Source organism: Biomphalaria glabrata, chromosome 7 (assembly GCF_947242115.1).
Source record: "Biomphalaria glabrata chromosome 7, xgBioGlab47.1, whole genome shotgun sequence".
NCBI lineage: Eukaryota > Metazoa > Mollusca > Gastropoda > Planorbidae > Biomphalaria > Biomphalaria glabrata.
Window position 1 is genome coordinate 6275382 of NC_074717.1, and position 22917 is coordinate 6298298.

At 40.8% G+C, this 22917-nt stretch overlaps 2 protein-coding genes across 3 annotated transcripts in view; both read right to left on the reverse strand.

Annotated features, from left to right (window-relative positions):
- The window catches only part of LOC106053581 (1,25-dihydroxyvitamin D(3) 24-hydroxylase, mitochondrial-like), a 156286-nt gene that overhangs the window by 106853 nt on the left and 26516 nt on the right, over positions 1–22917 (reverse strand). The gene's annotated exons all lie outside the window — the stretch shown is intronic.
- Positions 415–7483, reverse strand: LOC129927237 (uncharacterized). Of its 2 annotated transcripts, none has more exons than XR_008778866.1 (2): positions 1841–7483; positions 415–1093 (listed from the first exon to the last, which is right to left on the reverse strand). XR_008778866.1 is itself a non-coding variant. In XM_056035128.1 (2 exons), the coding sequence occupies exon 2, from the start codon at positions 4976–4978 to the stop codon at positions 2579–2581; it is 2400 nt and encodes a 799-aa protein (XP_055891103.1). In that variant the 5' UTR covers positions 4979–6170; positions 6918–7483; the 3' UTR covers positions 415–2578. The 2 variants fall into 2 exon arrangements, 1 of the variants encoding a protein (XP_055891103.1); XM_056035128.1 differs by having other exon boundaries at positions 415–6170; positions 6918–7483.

Below are 22917 nucleotides of genomic sequence, written 5' to 3' on the forward strand. Positions count from 1 at the left end.
CCCTCCTTCCCCACCCTAGCTACGCCACTGAGTTGATCAGTAAACATGAAAACGACCAAGATCAGCGGTTCTCAACCTTTTATGCTCGGCGACCCCTTTTTACAATCCACCACTTTGCCGCGACCCCCCCCCACCCCCCCACACACACACATACAGCAATAGATGCATAGACAATAACAATCTATTTTTTCGATGGTCTTTGGCGACCCCTGGCAAATCGTCAATCGACCCCCAAGGGGTCGCGACCCACAGGTTGAGAACCCCTGTGTGACAGGTGGGGAAATGTGACGTGTGTTTGGCACGTTTTATGTCTAGGGGATGATTATTTTTAAAGCTATCACACCCCCACTTATCAGCATATGAATCGGGAGCAGACACGCAACGAGACAAAGCAATGAAAGATAGATACAAAAGTTAAAATAAAGGATATTTATTTACATAAATATACATATAATAATAAAAGGGGGAGGGTTTGCATCTATCTCTAATTAGTAAGGTATTTTGATCATCACTGTAGCACCTAATAAGAGTATGTCACTTTGTCCTCTGACTTAGCTGGTATTCCTGTTGGTGTCGCAGCTGGCTGTGTCCTGGCTTGAGGTTCTGCAGCTGGAGGTGGCGCTCTAGCGGATAGAGGGACGCCGGTGATATAGTTCTTGTGGAGTCTCAATCCCCAAAATCTAATATCTGTAGTGGGCACAGTAGGGCGGGTGGCCGGCTACCGTGGGCACAAGGATACTGCGGGCAGAGCTGATCTGCCGTGGGCAGAGTAGTTGACAGGATATGTCCAGTGAGTTGCAGAGGGTTGGCGTAGCTATGACGTCTCACACAGATCTGGTCTATAGGGACGTCGCCTTAATAGCTTGGCAGGTGGGCCGTCGAATAGGCGGGCAATGCCGATAGCGCCAAGTGGTAGAGTTGAGTAGATCTCCGCAGGCGGTAGATGATACTCAATAGGAAAGTGCAGTGCTGGATAGCACTAAGCACAAACAAATGGGCAGGTCAGTGAGCTAGTGCAGTGCTGAATAGCACTGAGCACATAAATAGTAGGTGATTCTTGATATCGAACAAATAGGCAGACACCTGAGGGAGGCTGCGGATAAATAAAGACAAGTTAGGACATGTCTCTCATACATCTTATCGATGCCCTCGACTGAGGTGCATTCGTCAGATTGGTAAAATTGCTTTAGAGCACAAGGGGAGATGATGACAAATGGGATTTGGAAAAATAGATGGCAGATAGTAGCAATATAGAAATGTACATAAAAGGGGAAATAATAATATAAGAATGTACATAGAAGGGGAAATAATAATCTCAAATAAACAACACAGGTGGATAGAGAAAGAAGGGGGGGGGAGGTGAAATGGGCGGTGGTCAGTGACCCAGATGGTTTGTTTACATACGACCGTGGGTCGAGAACAAAGGAGCGTGCTTGAATGTAGAGTGTGTCCGTTCAAGCGGGGTAACTCTCATTAGAGTAAAATGAGTAAAGGGGAGATAATTCATTACAGGGGAGATACTTCATATCTCCTTTCTAAGCGCAGTATTAGTGCGATAGTAAAATCATCAAGGCGATCAACCGAGATAAAGGAAATAAAATAAGGTGTACAAATATATACATGGTTGCATCAATGATCAATTGAGCAACGTAGCATTAATAGATTAATGCAATACTAAAATATATACATAGCACATGTTTATGTTTTCTACTTACGCCAGTGAGAAATACACAATGCACTAATTAAATATAAATGAACTAAGCAAAATACACATGATAAAAATCCAATTGAAATATACACAGAGTAATTAAGATGGAACTTGTGATTAAGTTCGGCTTACCACCAGGTATTCCTCTAGGAGGGAGAATAAATGATATAGTCCAGACTCGATAGCTCAGCTCGAATGCGAAAGAGAGGGTGATTTGAGTTGGTTTACTATATATATATGCCTGAAAAGTGTGGGCGGACACCGGAAATGTCCAAGGCCAAGAATTAGCTTACACGTGGGTGAAGTCCGACAAGCGACGCACCTTGGTGTATCACGCGGTATGTTGACCCGTGTAATCTCTTAGATCAAAGAGAGACGTGAGAGAAGGGGGGGGGGAGAAGGATTAGCTTGCATTCAAACCAAGGTGGGGTCAACCGCGACCGTCCTTCAGACATCCGGCGGGCAAGACAAAAGAGATTGTGTGTCTACTTTTCCCCGATCAAGGGCAGATAAATGAAAGGACGCGCCTTAGCTATCTCCAAGGTGGTCAACTAAGCCTAGCCTGGAGCGGAAAAGGTGTGGCGGGTGAATAATTTAGGGGTAGGATGGGGAAATAATTAAAACAAAATAAATAAATAATGAAAAATAATAATTAATGCTGTGATAATTTAGAGTGACTCTGACAGCGAGTTTTTGACTTGTCACATACGCCGCCGCCAAGATGGATCTATCGCAGAAAGATCCATAAAGTGCGAGCAGACTGATGTCACTCTAACTTTAAGATCAGTTGTTATCACAGCATTAGAAAAAAAAACTGAAAAATAGGGGTAGCCATGCCAGGAGGAGGGTCTGTCCAAGATTGTCCGTGGTCTACTTCCCGTCCCTGAGTACGGAGTCACCTGGGTGAAACCTTTGGGGTTGCTTGGGAGAGTAGATTGGGCGATTGGATGAGTAGTAATTCCTTCCTGGGGCGGATTGGGGAGCGTGATTGGGGCTTAGGCGGGGTGCCCAAGGCACGTGTGCTCGTTGGGGCTTACCTCCGAAGCCGCTGTGAGGCGCTTCTTCACGAGAGTGAGTGGTCAGCTTACCTCGGTTTCGTCTGACACGATCAATGTCAGGGAAGAGTGGCCTGATAAAGAATGTGGAGTTCTGCCTGAGAACGTCCCCACGAGTGCGATACTCTGGCTTACATCGTGGCTTCCTAACACGGTTAATGCCAAGGGAAGGTTGATATTGAATGGTGGCTGAGGAGCCACTAAGAGAAATGTTTTCACGAGCGCGAGGGTGCAGCTTACCTCGTGACTTCCTGACACTATCAATGCCAGGGGAAGGTTGATTTTGAATGATGGCTGAGGAGCCATGAAGAGGAGCGAGTCCACGAGAGCAAGGGTTCATCTTACCTCGTGGCATTCTGACACTGTCAATGTCAGAGGAATGTTGCTTAATTTTGGCTGAGTAGCCTGGGTCAAGTAGACCTTCACAAGCGCGGGTATCCGACTTAACTCGTGACTTCCTAGCAGTGTCAATGCCAGGGCAGTGTGGTTTGAGCTTGGCTGATGAGTCGGGACCGGGCGGGTGAGTGTGGCGACCAGGGCTTCCAACCTGCTGGTTGCTGCCACGTTTCTGCTTCGTCGATCTACCGACGGGCAGAGAGAAGTATGGCTTGTTGACTTCTCCAAGAGGGACATATTTGGAGCCTAGAATGAAGTCGTACACTGGCGTGTCCATGACGGCGGCGTCAATGGTGCCATGTACGTATCTGCACTCCACGTGCACCCTCGCGACAGGTAGAACCTGCGGAGGAGTGCCACGGTCAATAGACTGGATTGTCACTGTTCCACCAGTGAGATCCGATGGGTCAATCAGCGTCTTATTGATAACCGCGCCGAACGAACAGCCTGAGTCGTATAGGCCCAAAACTTCGACACCGTTGGCCAGAATGTTCTCTACTCCCGGAGGAGAAGAGATGGGGTGAGAGAGCACTGGGGGGAGTTCTGGTTGGCCGAGATCAATGGCAGTGGGTTGAGGAACCACGGCCATCGTGGAGACGAAGTATGTGTCCTCCTCCGGTTGGTCAGAAGGATCGATCGCGGAGGGTTGAGAGACTGGCGTCACCGTAGATAGGGTCCGTGGAGCCTGCTGCTGCCGTTGTGGAGTGGGTCTACTGTCACGCGTGCTATGACGTAAGTCACGCTGAGAGTAGTTGGACTGGTTATAGCGAGACTGATGGTTGGGGCGGTTATTGTAGTTATGAGGGGCTGATTGCCGGCCTGGTGCCTGGTTGTGCTGGGGAGTTTTAGGAGCAAGGTTGGATTGAGCAGGAGAAGTTGGTTGGTCTGTTTGCTGGTCTGTCGCGGTTGCTTTACCTTTTAAGTCCTTTCGGGCGTTCAAGTACCGGTCAGCGGCGGAAGCTATGTCAGCGGGTGCAGTTGCTTGTTGCTCCTTGACATAAACTCTGACCTCTGGGGACATGCATTCTAACAGCTGCTCAGAGAGTACGAGGCATGCTAGGCCATCAAAAGTCTCTGGCAATTGGCTGAGAGCGTGCCACCTGATAAGGTACTTGTCCAGCCTTTCGCAGAGGTTACCGTAGGTCTCTCTGCGTTCGAGGCGGGAACTTCTGAACTTTTTGTGGTAGGCCTCGGCGGTCAACTCGAACTGGACGAGTAGCGCCTGCTTGAGGGCTGGGTAGTCCTCTCGCCGGCCGGAGGGAAGTTTGGAGTAAACCTCGTAGGCTTTGCCTCGGAGGCATTGGGATAACCGGAAGCACCATTTCTCCTCTGGCAGACCGTAAAAGCGTGCTACTTCCTCAAAACGGACAAGATAAACTTCGATGTTCTCTGTCTTGTCGTCAAAGTGCTCCATTGGCATGTGGGGTAGACCGTTCAAGGCACTTTGAAGGGATGCTGGGCTAGCTGGGCGAGACTCAGAAGAAGCGTGGCGGGCGGCCTCGTTTTCTTTGTCCGCGGCTATCTTTTCTCTCGCTGTAATTTGTTGCTCTTTTTCTCTTTCTCGCTCTGTGACTTCTTTAGCAATGGCTATTTCAGCTTCCTTTCTTTCTCTAGCAATAGCTATTTCATTATCCTTTTCCTTCATTGCTAGCTCATGCTCCCTTGCATGTTTTTCCTGTTCCTCTCTATCAAGAGCAGCAAGTCGTCCCTTAATGTATTCATTCTGCTCTGCGTCGCTAAACAATTTAGCCTCATCCATGATATCTGCTATCCGCTGCTTGCGGTCAGGTTCAGTCTTGGAGCGAGTGCCGCTGGCCATAATGATGAGGGGTGGGTAATGAGAGGTACTAGGATGGTGGAGGGGCAGATAGAATGGATAATAGGGTCGAGCTAGAATTAAAGAAAGTGGGTTAGCGAAAGTGAGTCGCCGGTTATAGGAAAGAGTGCTAAAGGAATGTGGTGTCTGCCTATGTTAATCACAAATTCCTGCAATGAAATATTACAAATAAAATGCAATAAATATAAAATATAAAATATGACAGAAGTGACACTCTTGAAAATGCGAAGTGATGATACTTATAAATATTCTTAGAAAAAATAAAATATTGATATGGAATTTAGTTATTGCTGCCTGTTCGTGCCTGCTGTAAAGATGGGTTAAATCCACGGACGGGCTCGCCAAAATGTGACAGGTGGGGAAATGTGACGTGTGTTTGGCACGTTTTATGTCTAGGGGATGATTATTTTTAAAGCTATCACACCCCCACTTATCAGCATATGAATCGGGAGCAGACACGCAACGAGACAAAGCAATGAAAGATAGATACAAAAGTTAAAATAAAGGATATTTATTTACATAAATATACATATAATAATAAAAGGGGGAGGGTTTGCATCTATCTCTAATTAGTAAGGTATTTTGATCATCACTGTAGCACCTAATAAGAGTATGTCACTTTGTCCTCTGACTTAGCTGGTATTCCTGTTGGTGTCGCAGCTGGCTGTGTCCTGGCTTGAGGTTCTGCAGCTGGAGGTGGCGCTCTAGCGGATAGAGGGACGCCGGTGATATAGTTCTTGTGGAGTCTCAATCCCCAAAATCTAATATCTGTAGTGGGCACAGTAGGGCGGGTGGCCGGCTACCGTGGGCACAAGGATACTGCGGGCAGAGCTGATCTGCCGTGGGCAGAGTAGTTGACAGGATATGTCCAGTGAGTTGCAGAGGGTTGGCGTAGCTATGACGTCTCACACAGATCTGGTCTATAGGGACGTCGCCTTAATAGCTTGGCAGGTGGGCCGTCGAATAGGCGGGCAATGCCGATAGCGCCAAGTGGTAGAGTTGAGTAGATCTCCGCAGGCGGTAGATGATACTCAATAGGAAAGTGCAGTGCTGGATAGCACTAAGCACAAACAAATGGGCAGGTCAGTGAGCTAGTGCAGTGCTGAATAGCACTGAGCACATAAATAGTAGGTGATTCTTGATATCGAACAAATAGGCAGACACCTGAGGGAGGCTGCGGATAAATAAAGACAAGTTAGGACATGTCTCTCATACATCTTATCGATGCCCTCGACTGAGGTGCATTCGTCAGATTGGTAAAATTGCTTTAGAGCACAAGGGGAGATGATGACAAATGGGATTTGGAAAAATAGATGGCAGATAGTAGCAATATAGAAATGTACATAAAAGGGGAAATAATAATATAAGAATGTACATAGAAGGGGAAATAATAATCTCAAATAAACAACACAGGTGGATAGAGAAAGAAGGGGGGGGGAGGTGAAATGGGCGGTGGTCAGTGACCCAGATGGTTTGTTTACATACGACCGTGGGTCGAGAACAAAGGAGCGTGCTTGAATGTAGAGTGTGTCCGTTCAAGCGGGGTAACTCTCATTAGAGTAAAATGAGTAAAGGGGAGATAATTCATTACAGGGGAGATACTTCATATCTCCTTTCTAAGCGCAGTATTAGTGCGATAGTAAAATCATCAAGGCGATCAACCGAGATAAAGGAAATAAAATAAGGTGTACAAATATATACATGGTTGCATCAATGATCAATTGAGCAACGTAGCATTAATAGATTAATGCAATACTAAAATATATACATAGCACATGTTTATGTTTTCTACTTACGCCAGTGAGAAATACACAATGCACTAATTAAATATAAATGAACTAAGCAAAATACACATGATAAAAATCCAATTGAAATATACACAGAGTAATTAAGATGGAACTTGTGATTAAGTTCGGCTTACCACCAGGTATTCCTCTAGGAGGGAGAATAAATGATATAGTCCAGACTCGATAGCTCAGCTCGAATGCGAAAGAGAGGGTGATTTGAGTTGGTTTACTATATATATATGCCTGAAAAGTGTGGGCGGACACCGGAAATGTCCAAGGCCAAGAATTAGCTTACACGTGGGTGAAGTCCGACAAGCGACGCACCTTGGTGTATCACGCGGTATGTTGACCCGTGTAATCTCTTAGATCAAAGAGAGACGTGAGAGAAGGGGGGGGGGAGAAGGATTAGCTTGCATTCAAACCAAGGTGGGGTCAACCGCGACCGTCCTTCAGACATCCGGCGGGCAAGACAAAAGAGATTGTGTGTCTACTTTTCCCCGATCAAGGGCAGATAAATGAAAGGACGCGCCTTAGCTATCTCCAAGGTGGTCAACTAAGCCTAGCCTGGAGCGGAAAAGGTGTGGCGGGTGAATAATTTAGGGGTAGGATGGGGAAATAATTAAAACAAAATAAATAAATAATGAAAAATAATAATTAATGCTGTGATAATTTAGAGTGACTCTGACAGCGAGTTTTTGACTTGTCACACCCTGACCAAGATGCATCATTTATGTGTGTAATCGCTAAATGAACTCTTTATGTTGTGTCCGTTCTATTTATGTGTGTTTCTGTTGTGTTGTCTATATATGAGAAAAGAGTCCTTGTAATCACAACAAATTTCCGTAAGGATCAATAAAGCTGTCTTAGTCTTAGTGTTAGTCTAAGGCTGAACCAGCCCGCCCTCAGTTGAAAAGTACGATCTTGTGTGTTAATATTGCGTGTGACGGTTAAGAATTTTGCAAAAACAAAAGTCCTGCGAAACTTGTACTTAAAGACCCTAACAAATTTGAGGTATAGGAAAGAATATCAGAACAGTTACTGTTAACAACCAGCTTTTAATACGCTAGAGCGCGTGTTTGTTTATATATATACTTTTTTTTACACATATTTCGGATGTTTCTTCAGAATTGAGGATTAATACTAAGTCTAAGATGTAAGACGAAGACTACGATTGCTTCATTGATCCCCATCGGACATTTCTTGTTAGATCCTATCCTCCCAAAGGACGGCGGGGGATAGAGGCGGGCAGGGTTTGAACCCGGGACCATCGAGACAGACAGGGCGCATACCTTTGATGATAAGTTACATAGAGGTAGGCGAAACGTTAAAATAAAGGGGAGGTTAGCCTGTGTTACTATACCCTTGACGTTTTTCTTTTATTCCGGCCCACTTCCATTCCAAAATTCAAGACCAGAAAAGATTATTACTCCCTAGCCCAAAACATCATGCAGGATAGTAGACAGGTAAGAGGATCGCAGCGGACAGAGAGTTCAAACCCTGGATCATCGCTTCGACTGTCCGGAGCGAGTATCACGTACTGCTCACGTGTCAACCACCAACCTCCAATCGGTATCGTTTGGTTGCCAACAGAACTCGGTGACCCCTAAACAAACGGGGGGGGGGGGGGTTGGGAAGAGAAAGAGGAAAGGGGGGAGGCGGTGCAAGCATGTTGACACTATCCAGGTCGTCGGCCATGTCACAACGAGAGACGGTTGACCTTGACCCTGCACTTATTACACCCAGTGGCTCATTGACAAACTGTGGTCTCTGTGTGTGACTTAGTCGACTTAATTTTGAACGGTTGAGGCATCCTCCCTCCGCGGTTCTAAATCTTTGGCATTCAATGGCCCCGCGTCTATTTGAAGACATTTTCCATCATATATTTTATTAAGGACGAAAATTATAGGGTTTAAAATAAAACGCAAGCTTGTTTGACGGACGTAATTACCGGAGTTAACTAGTCTTCTTATCTTATCTTATATAACACAGACGTTTTTCAAAAAAGAGTCAGACTGACATATGAACACGCGTAGGAAGTAATCATTTCTTTTTTGAAGTAACGTCTGTACTTTATAAGCTAAGACAATCACCCCTCTCCTTACTGTTTGGAAATCAAACTGAAAAGTCATAGTTTGTCATTTATATTCTATGAGTGTGAGTGTGTTGATGGAAATACTGTTGAAGTCACAATTTTCTAAATTCTAGAACAGGTGACATAACTTATGAATAAAATCTTATATTCTCAATATAATCTGAACTTTGTTTCAGAAACCAGTCAGGAAATATAATTTGTTTAAAATATTTCCCCCAAATGTGGCAGTCCTTTCAGTAATCATACGAAAGTTAAACCTACCGGCATGTTCGAAACCTCAGTTTTTGGTATAGAACTATTTGATGTTGCGCAAAGTCATGGGGAAAAAAAAAGTGCAGCATTGTAATGAAATCTCTTCAGCATAAGGGAATCGCTTAGAACGAGATAAGATGGCTGATTGTTTGCTCTGTATGCGAAATCGTCTGCTGACAGAGCATTCCAGGACTACATTTAGAACTACAAAGATCTGGATCTATATATTTTACCCCGGCAGCTGCAAAGAATAAGACATGATGTAGCTAGATCTATATCTTTTGAATATACACATCGTATGTACAGCCTTGTTGTGACTTCCATTTAGATACCTGATTGTTACGTAGCATGATACAAGAGTTGCACCCCTTAGCTACTTTTTATGTACATACCCTGTGGTTAAATGGTGGAGCGCGATGACGCGAATTGGGGAATGACGTCAGAGCGATAGCAGACATCTTGATTGCCAGTCCTCTTTGTTGAGGTGCGGTTTCTTTTTTTTTTTAATATTTAAATATTATTATATTATATTATATAAGATAAGAAGATAAGATAAATATCTGAGTTAGTGAATGGGTACCGTTTTAATTAATCAACTCGTCCTCATAACATATTTAATTAACACTAACAAAGTTAAACGCGCGTTATTGATATGGGAAAACCAGCACTGTTTTTGTGCTGTTCGTCTGTCAGCAGACCCGTCGGTCCGTCTCAAGGATCCTCATATTTCTACCAGTTATCATATTATTTTGTAATTGTGTATGAAACTGTAAATGTTGGCCGCCTTCAGTCGAACGACCAACTTCCTCTTTGTGACCCGGTTCTGGGGATAAATTCGGCCCACTTCACCTGCGTGGTTTGGAGGTAATCAAACGGGCACTCACAGCAGTGGACATTTATGTTGACCGCTGGGAAGCCAAAACCCCAGACCGCAATAAGTGAAGAAAGATGTGGTGACAAAGAAAGCAGTGGGTTATTGCCGCTTGAAGGACAAGCGAGCAAAGAAACTGCTGAGCTAACATGTTTAGATTACGTCATCATTTGTTGTGCAGGTTTTGTGAAAGGTACTTGAAAGGATGTGACGTAACATAATGAAGGCTTTCAAAGTCTACTCCTATCAACATAAAGTCTCTGCTGATTAATTCTTGTGTTTAATTGTCTAAAAATGTAATTCTCTGTTGTAACGGAACAACGATAGGCTGAAGGGAAATTATAGGAAAGCGCGGTGGCTGAGTGGTGAAGCGCTTGGCATCCACACCGATGGGTCGGGGGTTCGAATCCTGTTGAAACCTGGGATTTTTACTTTCGGGATCTTTAAGGCGTCTTTGAGTCTAATGGGTACCTGACGTTAGTTAGGGATAAGTAGAGGCGTTTGGTCGTTGTGCTGGCCACATGACACCATTGTTAACCGTCTGCCAAAGAAACAGAATACCTATACATTGTAAGGTGTGAAATGAGAACTTTGCTTTTTTTTTTTACTTTAAAAAGAAATTATAATTAAATAAATGTACTTTTGTGGTCCTTGAGGTAACATTAGTCTATTTAAAGTCTATTGTAATGTTATCTGTAGTCGTGTTTACTAGTGCTATGAAGACGCTACTAGATCTATTAGTGTTATAATATTCTGATTGGTTATTTCACACTGTAGGTAGGATACGAAGCAGGGGACACAACTTGGTTAATCTTGCACACTTTGTTGTGGTGATGAATACAGAAGGAGTTCTTATAAGAATTGTTACATGCAATTATGCAGCCCCAATCATACCATCCCTACAACGTTTTTTCCAAATATATATAGCGAATCACTAACACCTCAACTGTAAAACGGTAGGTATGCCATTCAATAATCAATATGTTAGTCCTTTTGACATTGCTTCCCTCTATTTATCTAACTTATAGTAGCACTTCTCTGTCTGCATATATGTCTACTATCTGTTTGTCTGTCTATAAATCGATCTATCTATCTATTATTTATTTATCTAACTATCTTTCTTTCCCTCTTTCTCTTTCTTTATCTCTTTCGTTTCCTTTCTTTCTTTCTCTTTCTTTCTTTTTTTTTTACATAACGCCTAGACAAAGTCATCAATTTTTTTTGTTCCCATTGTTGGACAGTGTAAGAAATAAAAAAAAAAAAACCTCCAGGGAGGATCCGATGTTGTCGAATGTCTTATGAAAGTGATAATTTTGGATTACGCTGTAAATTCATCGACAAAAGATTTTTTGTTACAAGGCTTGGATTAATCAGAAGGTGAGGTGGCTGAGTGGCTAACCACTTGGCCTCAGAACCTAGGGTCCTTGGGTTCGAATCTCGGTAAAGACTACGATTTTGAATATCGGATTTTTAGGGCGCCCCTGGGTCCACCCGACTCTAATGGGTACCTGACTTCAGTTGGTGAAAGCAAAGGCGGTTGGTCGTTGTGCTGGCCACATGACACCCTGCTCGTTATTCGTTGGCCAAAGAAACAGACGACCTTAACATCATATGCTCTATAGATCGCAAAGGTCTGAAAAGGAAACTTTACATTGGATAGATCTAAGGGTTATATTACAGGAGTACTACAATTGATAAAAGATGGGTCTTCCTTTCCCATTGTGGGCGCCAAGAAAGATAACTCCACCGAAAACATCGGCATTGGCCGAGAAACAAATATCAATAATTAAGATTCCCAATCTCTCTAGATGACATCCTTCACCCGTTAAAACCATCGGTGCTGCTCGACACCCCTTTAACCTCCCCCCTCCCCTCCTCCAACAACTATTCTTTTTTTTTTTTTTTCCAGTTCCTGAGAAGAGATCACGTTAGACCAGGGGTTCTCAACCTGTGGGTCGCGACCCCTTTGGGGGTCGATTGACGATTTGCCAGGGGTCGCATAAGACCATCGAAAATATGGATTGTTTTTGTCTATTCTTGTTTTGCTGTGTGTGTGGGGAGGGGGGGTCGCGGCCGAGTGGGGGATTCTAAAAAGGGGTCGCCGAGCTTAAAAGGTTGAGAACCGCTGCGTTAGACTGACAGTAACAATCGTTAAGTGAGAGCAAAGGGGGACAGGGGCGAAAGAAAATAAAAAAAGGGGGCGGGGGGCTAGACTGTACTCAATGACCTCCACATCTTATGAAGCCCCTCCCACCCCCCTCTTTCCTACGCCACCAAACCAGACATGTTGGCTTCATTGTAAGGCTAATGATTCTTCAATTGCATTCGTTGTATTCCCCCCCCCCCTTTTTTCTCGCCTGTCTCTCCTCTTTTCTTCTCATGCTGTCTGTCTGTCATCTGTTTGCCAGGGTTCAACCAGTTCTTTCGAATGCACTTTGTCTCAGAGTCGGCACATATGTTAGCGGTTTTACATTTGCCGTCCTTGACTTTGAAAACTTTTAAACTTACAATCATCAACCTGAATTTTATATAGTATAGTGCAGTTTAATTATTCATTGTCTCTATGCGAACATTTCAGATTTAGAGAATTTCCATCTTGGAGGCAAATTATCTACAAATATACAAATATAAATATCTACTAAATCCGGTGTGCGGAATATCGGAAGTTTTGATAAGCTATGCATTTTAACAAGAAAAATTAAAAAAATAAGTAGCTTACTTGTTCTCCCCCCCCCCACCCCTCTTTCTTTACGTGATGTAGAAATAAAAAAAAAGAGTGATCTTTCTTGGTCACAACGGTCCGGCCCTGTTATTTTGTGAACACCTGTTCTCCCCCCCCCCCCCCCTTCTTGTATTTTCGTGGGGTGACTATCCCGCAGAAATAAGAGAGTGGTCTTTCCTTTACTTCTTCTTGCCGTCCAAACTGTTGAGGGAAGAAGAGAATTATATATATATATATATATATATATATATATATATATATATATATATATATATATATATATATATATATATACTTAAAAAAAACAACCAATACCTCCTTTATACAGCTTATAGTGCGATTATTTTGCTCTTTATAACTAATCAGTGTTAGAATTACCGTGCCCCATTCCCCCATCCCCGAGAAAAAATTCTGGTTAATCGAATGTTTAAATCTACTAGACTTTATATTAATCTACTAATAGGCATATTTGGCTTCTACCACGTTGGAGCCTTAACAAATACTTAACCTAGCAGCTAGCACTAACCTGTATGGCTACCGACTAGCTCCAAGAACATACAAGACAGAATTTAGCCATTATAATTTTTATAAAAACAAATTTTACAAATCAAACTATTTTAGAATATGCCTTTTTCTGTTTGGAAGCGCTCAAATCAAGAAAACATAAAGCAACTAGTTAGAAGAGACGCAAGATAGAGTCGTGAGATTTACAACAAATAAATGCTCACATTGGACTAGACAGAGTAACACCAATAATGAAGTTCCTAAACTTAGAGACACTCCTGCGGGACATAAGACTAAAAAGTAAAGTGTATGTAGCTAAAATACTTTCAACACTAATGCCAAAACAAAACATAATAAAATACTTATTTCACACTCGAGGACTATTTTTTATAAGTAAAATCCTGTGCGATATGTAGCTGAGAGGCATGTGCCACTTGGCTACCAATCTAGGGGGCTCAAGTTCGAAACCCGTCTCTAGCTTGTCAAATACAAGACAAAATATCTAGGCCATAAGTCAAATAAAAGACAAAATATTTAGAACATAAGGCAAATACAAGACAAAATATCTAGGCCATAAGTCAAATAAAAGACAAAATATTTAGAACATAAGTCAAATACAAGACAAAATATCTAGGCCATAAGTCAAATACAAGACAAAATATTTAGGCCATAAGTCAAATACAAGACACAATATTTAGGCCATAAGTCAAATACAAGACAAAATATTTAGGCCATAAGTCAAATACAAGACAAAATATTTAGGCCATAAGTCAAATACAAGACAAAATATTTAGAACATAAGTCAAATACAAGACAAAAAAACTAGGCCATAAGTCAAATACAAGACAAAATATTTAGGCCATAAGTCAAATACAAGACAAAATATCTAGGCCATAAGTCAAATACAAGACAAAATATTTAGGCCATAAGTCAAATACAAGACAAAATATTTAGGCCATAAGTCAAATACAAGACAAAATATTTAGGCCATAAGTCAAATACAAGACAAAATATCTAGGCCATAAGTCAAATAAAAGACAAAATATTTAGAACATAAGTCAAATACAAGACAAAAAAACTAGGCCATAAGTCAAATACAAGACAAAATATTAAGGCCATAAGTCAAATACAAGACAAAATATTTAGGCCATAAGTCAAATACAAGACAAAATATTTAGGCCATAAGTCAAATACAAGACAAAATATCTAGGCCATAAGTCAAATACAAGACAAAATATTTAGGCCATAAGTCAAATACAAGACAAAATATTTAGGCCATAAGTCAAATACAAGACAAAATATTTAGGCCATAAGTCAAATACAAGACAAAATATTTAGGCCATAAGTCAAATGCAAGACAAAATATTTAGGCCATAAGTCAAATACAAGACAATATATTTAGGCCATAAGTCAAATACAAGACAAAATATTTAGGCCATAAGTCAAATACAAGACAAAATATTTAGGCCATAAGTCAAATACAAGACAAAATATTTAGGCCATAAGTTAAATACAAGACAAAATATCTAGGCCATAAGTCAAATAAAAGACAAAATATTTAGAACATAAGTCAAATACAAGACAAAAAAACTAGGCCATAAGTCAAATACAAGACAAAATATTAAGGCCATAAGTCAAATACAAGACAAAATATTTAGGCCATAAGTCAAAAACAAGACAAAATATTTAGGCCATAAGTCAAATACAAGACAAAATATCTAGGCCATAAGTCAAATACAAGACAAAATATTTAGGCCATAAGTCAAATACAAGACAAAATATTTAGGCCATAAGTCAAATACAAGACAAAATATTTAGGCCATAAGTCAAATACAAGACAAAATATTTAGGCCATAAGTCAAATGCAAGACAAAATATTTAGGCCATAAGTCAAATACAAGACAATATATTTAGGCCATAAGTCAAATACAAGACAAAATATTTAGGCCATAAGTCAAATACAAGACAAAATATTTAGGCCATAAGTCAAATACAAGACAAAATATTTAGGCCATAAGTCAAATACAAGACAAAATATTCAGGCCATAAGTCAAACACAAGTTAAAATATTCAGGCCATAAGATGAATACAAGACAAAGCATTTAGGCCATAACTCAAATAGAAGATTAACTGTTTAGGTCAAAAACTAAATAAAAGACCAAGAATTTAGGCCAAATAAAAACAAATATTTAGGTCATAATGGAAGACTAGAGGCATTTATTTCAGATTAGCTTATAAGTTCATGGCAGGACCAAGTATTTAGGCCATGAGTCTAAAATTCAGAAAGAGGAAAAAAAAAAAGAGGATTGCTAGAAATGAAGGTAATATAAGTAGCCTATTACTTTCGGTTTTACATGCTTTTGAAGCTCCTTCAGAACTGAAGATTATTACATCCTACCCCGAGTTGCTGGCGGCTGGCAGGGGTTCGAGGCTGAAACCTTTGAGATGACAGCCCAGAGCGCAGGGCCAGATAACCACACAGGACTATCTTAAACTTCTGACTTTACATCATATGTTTTATGTCAACGGTAAACCTCCCTATCCACCAAGGAAGGATAGGCTATAGACAAACAAAGTAAAGATTGTATATGGCGTTGTCTCGCGCGGCTAAATTTAGCATTAGGGGTGACATCATCGTTATGACTGCCATCTTGCCTGCTTTGCCATCTTCACGAAACTAGGTCGGCACGCGCGCGCGCACACACACACAAACATATACACTCATTCTTTCCGACAAGCCGCAGACGCAACGCGCCTGCACGAGGTGACCTCCGAGCCGACAACGATTCCGGGGGGACACCGGTGTCATCAGGTACAGTCCACCGCGCATCTCACACTTAAACCGGTTTACATTATGCGCCGGCCAGTAAACAAAGGGCGACAAATTGAATTGGTTACCTTGTAATTTTCTCCAGGGGTTAAGGAGTTATCGGTAACTGCTGGGGGAAATAGTTGCGGAAAAGTCGATTTTTTTAAAACTCTACAGCGTAAACATGCTGGAGTAGAAGTACGAGGGGGAAAAAAAAGAGGGGGGGGGGAATGATAATATGTCATGGTACAATGATGCAAGAGTAATTGCCCCCCTCCCCCTTAAGACTATACTCATGACTCATAAGGGTTACATACCATATAGGGCAGGTCCTCAGGCAGCTGGCGACCTAGACAATTTGGACTAGAAATTTCTTAAAATGCCATTTGTCATTATCATCTTTAACTAACGATGGGAATGCCTACCGTGACGTAGCGTGCCGAATAGGAAGGCAGAGAGCATTTTCCAAAGGCTGCGGCCTATTTGGACAAGCCAAGCCATTGGGCTTGAGACAAAAATACACCTTCTGAACACAATCGTCATCCCAACAGCAACATATGCATGTGAGACATGGAAGTCATCTGCCAACATTGAGAAAAGACAAAATGTGGTTCAACAATGATGGCTGAGACGGAGTCAGAAAATCCTATGCCAAACTGTGAGTCGACCATTTAATGAGGCTGTGACAGAGCGTCGCATGAGGTTTGTAGGACATGCTCTCCGACGAAATGAATTACGCATGCCAAGATTTTCGATGACATAGAGGCCAATAGGAGAAAGCGCAAACAGGGATATCTTCGTATAGCATGGCGCCACACTCTTATGGAGGACCTCAGAGCACTGGACACCAGGTGGGAAGAGGCTTCAGACATCGCCAGCACTTTGTCTTGACATTGTGTTTAGGCACTGAAAGTAGGCACTTTTTCTTGACGTTGTTTTAGGCACTGGATGTAGGCACTTTTACTTGACATTGTTTTTAGGCACTGCTCTTTTAGAGATGAAGACAAATCGGACTGCAGCAGATGGAAGCGTGCGGGGCTCGAACCCTGGACCGTCATGACTACAGTCCATAGCGCAACCATACGACCAAGCATCGAAATTGTATTTTGACACTGAATTGTGTTTAGGCACTGATATGCGTTTAGTCCCAAAATTATGTTAAGGCACTGTTATGTGTTTAGTCCAAAAAATTGTTTTTAGGCACTGTTATGTGTTTTTTTTTAGTCCCAAAATTGTGATTAGACACTGAATGTGTTTTGTCCCAAAATTGTGTTTAGGCACTGAATGTGTTTTGTTCCAAAATTGTGTTTAGACACTGAATGTGTTTTGTCCCAAAATTGTGTTTAGGCACTGAATGTGTTTTGTCCCAAAATTGTGTTTAGACACTGAATGTGTTTTGTCCCAAAATTGTGTTTAGGCACTGAATGTGTTTTGTCCCAAAATTGTGTTTAGACACTGAATGTGTTTTGTCCCAAAATTGTGTTTAGACACTGAATGTGTTTTGTCCCAAAATTGTGTTTAGACACTGAATGTGTTTTGTCCCAAAATTGTGTTTAGGCACTGAATGTGTTTTGTCCCAAAATTGTGTTTAGACACTGAATGTGTTTTGTCCCAAAATTGTGTTTAGACACTGAATGTATTTTGTCCCAAAATTGTGTTTAGGCACTGAATGTGTTTTGTCCCAAAATTGTGTTTAGGCACTGAATGTGTTTTGTCCCAAAATTGTGTTTAGGCACTGAATGTGTTTTGTCCCAAAATTGTGTTTAGACACTGAATGTGTTTTGTCCCAAAATTGTGTTTAGGCACTGAATGTGTTTTGTCCCAAAATTGTGTTTAGACACTGAATGTGTTTTGTCCCAAAATTGTGTTTAGACACTGAATGTGTTTTGTCCCAAAATTGTGTTTAGGCACTGAATGTGTTTTGTCCCAAAATTGTGTTTAGGCACTGAATGTGTTTTGTCCCAAAATTGTGTTTAGGCACTGAATGTGTTTTGTCCCAAAATTGTGTTTAGGCACTGAATGTGTTTTGTCCCAAAATTGTGTTTAGGCACTGAATGTGTTTTGTCCCAAAATTGTGTTTAGGCACTGAATGTGTTTTGTCCCAAAATTGTGTTTAGGCACTGAATATGTTTTGTCCCAAAATTGTGTTTAGGCACTGAATATGTTTTGTCCCAAAATTGTGTTTAGGCACTGAATATGTTTTGTCCCAAAATTGTGTTTAGGCACTGAATGTGTTTTGTCCCAAAATTGTGTTTAGGCACTGAATATGTTTTGTCCCAAAATTGTGTTTAGGCACTGAATATGTTTTGTCCCAAAATTGTGTTTAGGCACTGAATATGTTTTGTCCCAAAATTGTGTTTAGGCACTGAATGTGTTTTGTCCCAAAATTGTGTTTAGGCACTGAATGTGTTTTGTCCCAAAATTGTGTTTAGGCATTGAATGTGTTTTGTCCCAAAATTGTGTTTAGGCACTGAATATGTTTTGTCCCAAAATTGTGTTTAGGCACTGAATGTGTTTTGTCCCAAAATTGTGTTTAGGCACTGAATGTGTTTTGTCCCAAAATTGTGTTTAGACACTAAATGTGTTTTGTCCCAAAATTGTGTTTAAGCACTGAATGTGTTTTGTCCCAAAATTGTGTTTAGGCACTGAATGTGTTTTGTCCCAAAATTGTGTTTAGGCACTGAATGTGTTTTGTCCCAAAATTGTGTTTAGGCACTGAATGTGTTTTGTCCCAAAATTGTGTTTAGGCACTGAATGCAGCCGCTTAGCCTCCAGTTGAAAGAAACGTAAAACTTAGTACTAACGTCTTCATGTTTTATATGTCAATACTCTCTGTCTCTCCCACACTCATTTTGTCTCTCTCTCTCTTTGTCACAGTCTCTCTGTCACTCCTAATCGCTCTCTCTCTCTCTCTCTCTGCCTCTCTAAAACTAGTTGTAAAACTAGCTGTAAAATTACAAGAAAACCATCCTGGCCTACTCAGACTATTGCAAAACAAAAAGCAACGAGACGTCAATAAGCTTTCGTTTAATGCACGAACCTTTACGAGTGCAAGACATAAAAGTAAGGGCGGGGGTGGGGAGGGTAAAGCCAAGGTTCTGTATTCCAATGATACCAATGTACCAACATTCAAGGCAGTGATTTGTGTTGTTGGTTAAACATCTTCGTAGTTAAACACAGAGACGTGGTAAACTCGGTGTTTAAACACTGTAGGCCTACACGCAAGCGCGCCCCCCTTTACCCCTGACTGAGTCGTATTACTGTTGACTGTGTATGTAACAAACGCAGTGCTCCAGGTCGCAGGCTATCTGTTAAGTTCAGTGTTAATATCCCAGCCAGGGATGAGAGACATGAGTTGATGAGACACTTATCATTTATCTTTTTTTTTTTTAATAAATATTTTCATACTGGAAACTCATTGTACAAACTATTTGTTGTTCACTGACTCTCTCTCTCTCTCTCTGTCTGTGTCTATCTTTCTCTCTCTCTCTCTGTCTCTGTCTGTCTCGGTCTATCTTTCTCTGTATCTCTTTTTCTGTCTCTGTCTGTCTCTAGCTCTGTCTCACTCTCTGTCTCAATGTCTCTGCCTATCATTCTGTCTCTCTCTGTCTCGCTCTCTGTATCTCTTTCACTCCCTGTCTCTCTCTGTTCCTCTTTCTCTGTCTGTCTCTCTGTCTGTCTCTCTCAAACACAATCTCTCTCTGTCTCTCTCTGTCTCTCTCTCTCTCTCTGTCTTTCTCTCACACACGCTCTCTCTGTCTCTCTCTGTTTGTCTCTCTGACTCTCTCTCTCTCTCACTACCTCTATGTCAATTGTATGGGATAATTTTTTAAAGGCAGAGGGAGTAACATTAAAAATAAAGAGACATGTAGAGAGAAATAGATATAAAGAGAGAAAGAAACATAAATAGGAAGAGATACTCAAATAAATAAACAAAAGACAAAGCGCCAGAAATCAGGAAAAAAGAAATAAATCAAGACCTAAAGAGAGAAATAGACATAAAGAGAGAGAGAGAGAGAGAGATAATAATAATAATAATAATCTTTATTATCCGTATGGAAATTTGTCTTACAATTTGTGCATTACACCAAACAAAAAACATTATAACTATAAGAAACCAAAGTGTACATTCACACCAGACTCACTCATAGTTTACATGTGACAAAGAGAGAAAGAGACATTAAAAGAGATAGAGACATAAAGAGAGAGAGAGACATAAAGAGAGAAAGAGATATAAAGAGAGAAAGGAACATAAAGAGAGAAAGAGATATAAAGAGAGACAGAGACATAAAGAGAGAAAGAGACATAAAGAGAGAAAGAGACATAAAGAGAGAAAGAGACATAAAGAGAGAAAGAGACATTAAAAGAGAGAGAGATAAAGAGAAAAAGAGAGAGCGACATAAAGAGAGAAAGCGACATAAAGAGAGAAAGCGACATAAAGAGAGAAAGAGACATTAAAAGAGAAAGACATAAAGAGAAAGAGACATAAAGAGAAAGAGACATAAAGAGAGAAAGAAACATAAAGAGAGAAAGAGACATAAAGAGAGAAAGAGACATAAAGAAAGAAAAACATAGACAGACAAAAGGCTTTAATCAAGAAAGATAAATGAATCGCGATATAAAGAGACTATCAACAAACAAAATTCTTCCTACTTCAATACAAAATAGACATGTGCTGTGGGAAAGCATCGATAACATTTAATTTGTTTAAAACAAATTGTAATATTTGTGTGTGTGTGTGTGTGTGTGTGTGAGAGAGAGAGAGAGAAAGAGAGAGGAAAACAAAATGACAATTAGATTCTAAAAAGATACAGTTATACAGACTCGATCGCCTTTCGAAACACTCAAATGCCTAAAATGCGACAGATAAACGCTATAGACAGACGCTAGAACACAATAGATAGACGCTAGAACACTATAATTAAACGCTAGAACACTATAGATAGACGCTAGAACACTATATATAGACGCTAGAACACTATAATTAAACGCTAGAACACTATATATAGACGCTAGAACACTATAATTAGAGGCTAGAACACTACAGATAGACGCTAGAATACTATATATAGACGCTAGAACACTATCATTAGACGCTAGAACACTACAGATAGACGCTAGAACACTACAGATAGACACTAGAATACTATATATAGATGCTAGAACACTACAGATAGACGCTAGAACACTACAGATAGACGCTAGAACACTACAGATAGACGCTAGAACACTACAGATAGACGCTAGAACACTATAGATAGACGCTAGAACACTACAGATAGACGCTAGAACACTATATATAGACGCTAAGACACTACAAATAGACTCTACAGTACTACATATAGACGCTAGAACACTACAAATAGACTCTAGAACGCAACAAGGAGACACCAGCGAAAGTTACATTCAGAGAACGAACCGAGTGAACCAGGCCAGTACTCTCGACCCCTAGAATGCCAGCCAAAAATAATACTCGTCTGCTCCTGGGGTTCCTGCATGCTTCTCTCCCTTCCCTCGCCCCCCCCCCCTTTTCTTCTTTTTACCATTACCTCTTCGTTTTATCTGTGTGGCGTGATATTATCTCTTTTTAGGTTAGTTATGTAGATAGAAATACGCCGGTAAGATAGGTCGGATACATCCACCCTAGGAGCCGAAGATTCTCACCCCCCCTCCTCCTCCACTCTTACACCCACCCCCACCCACAGCAACTTGTTCGCCTAAATGCGATTCACATAGATCTAGATTCTGCATACATGTATTATTTATTTCGTTGTCGACCTGTTCAAGCGTTCCAATTTTTTAAAATACACAATTGAAAAAAAAAACAAAAACATACAAAACACAGGATCGCATTTTGTGTGTATGCGTGTGTGCTTATGTGTGTGCGTGTGTGTGTGTGGTTCGATAAACAATAACATTGATCAATACCGAAACATTTTTGAAACACTGTCTTGATTAATATGGCAGAGAATTAAAAAGAAAACACACCTGGTCGTGTGGTTGCGCTCACGACTGTCGTCCCTATTATCCCTGGTTCGAATCCTGCCCGAGCCATAAATCACCCTCATATGGCTGGTTTGGGCTAGGATGTAATAATCTTTAACTCTGAGACAACATCCGAAACAGGTCAAACAAACAAAACCAAACAATACCGGTTACCTCCCCTCTATATAATTGCACATATTCAACAAACAACAGAAAGCTCCAACCAAAAAGATTATAAAGGGAGTTCGTGTGGAAACAGAAACTCGTTGTCGTCTACTGTGGCTCAGTCGTTATATATAACCAGCGTTGGGAGGACAACATCAAAAAATGGACAGGCCTGTCATTGAAAAAGATTCTATAAAAAGGAAAAAAAAAAAAAGAAAACTAAAAAGGAATGAAGAAAGGACAGATCAAATGTAGTGCCCCGGGATTAACTTTATACACAAATTAAAATCTTGTTTGGAAAAAAAAATGGAACTAAAATCGCGTTTATATGTTAAATTTTTTTTTCAACAAAACGGTTTGCTTGATACAGACGTCGATGGTATTGGATTGTCAATATCGGCTTTAAGGATCTCCCTATTTCTTTACCAAAAAAATAGGGACCCAGCAATGTTAGTATCTTATCTTATCTTATCTTATCTTATATTATATAATACAGACGTTACTTCAAAAAAAAGAAGATGATTACGTCCTAAGTGTCATGCATATAGTCATGCATATTAACCAATTACCTAAATTCTGCCAAGTCACTGGTTTTCCTGGATAGCTCAGCCAACCCATTCCATGCTAGGGAAGAAGGAGTATTTGTACAAATTTGTCCTAGTATATAGAACGAGAAATGTGCCTTTATCTTTGTGTCTTTCTGAGTATTTATTAAATTTTGATTTTGTATTTAA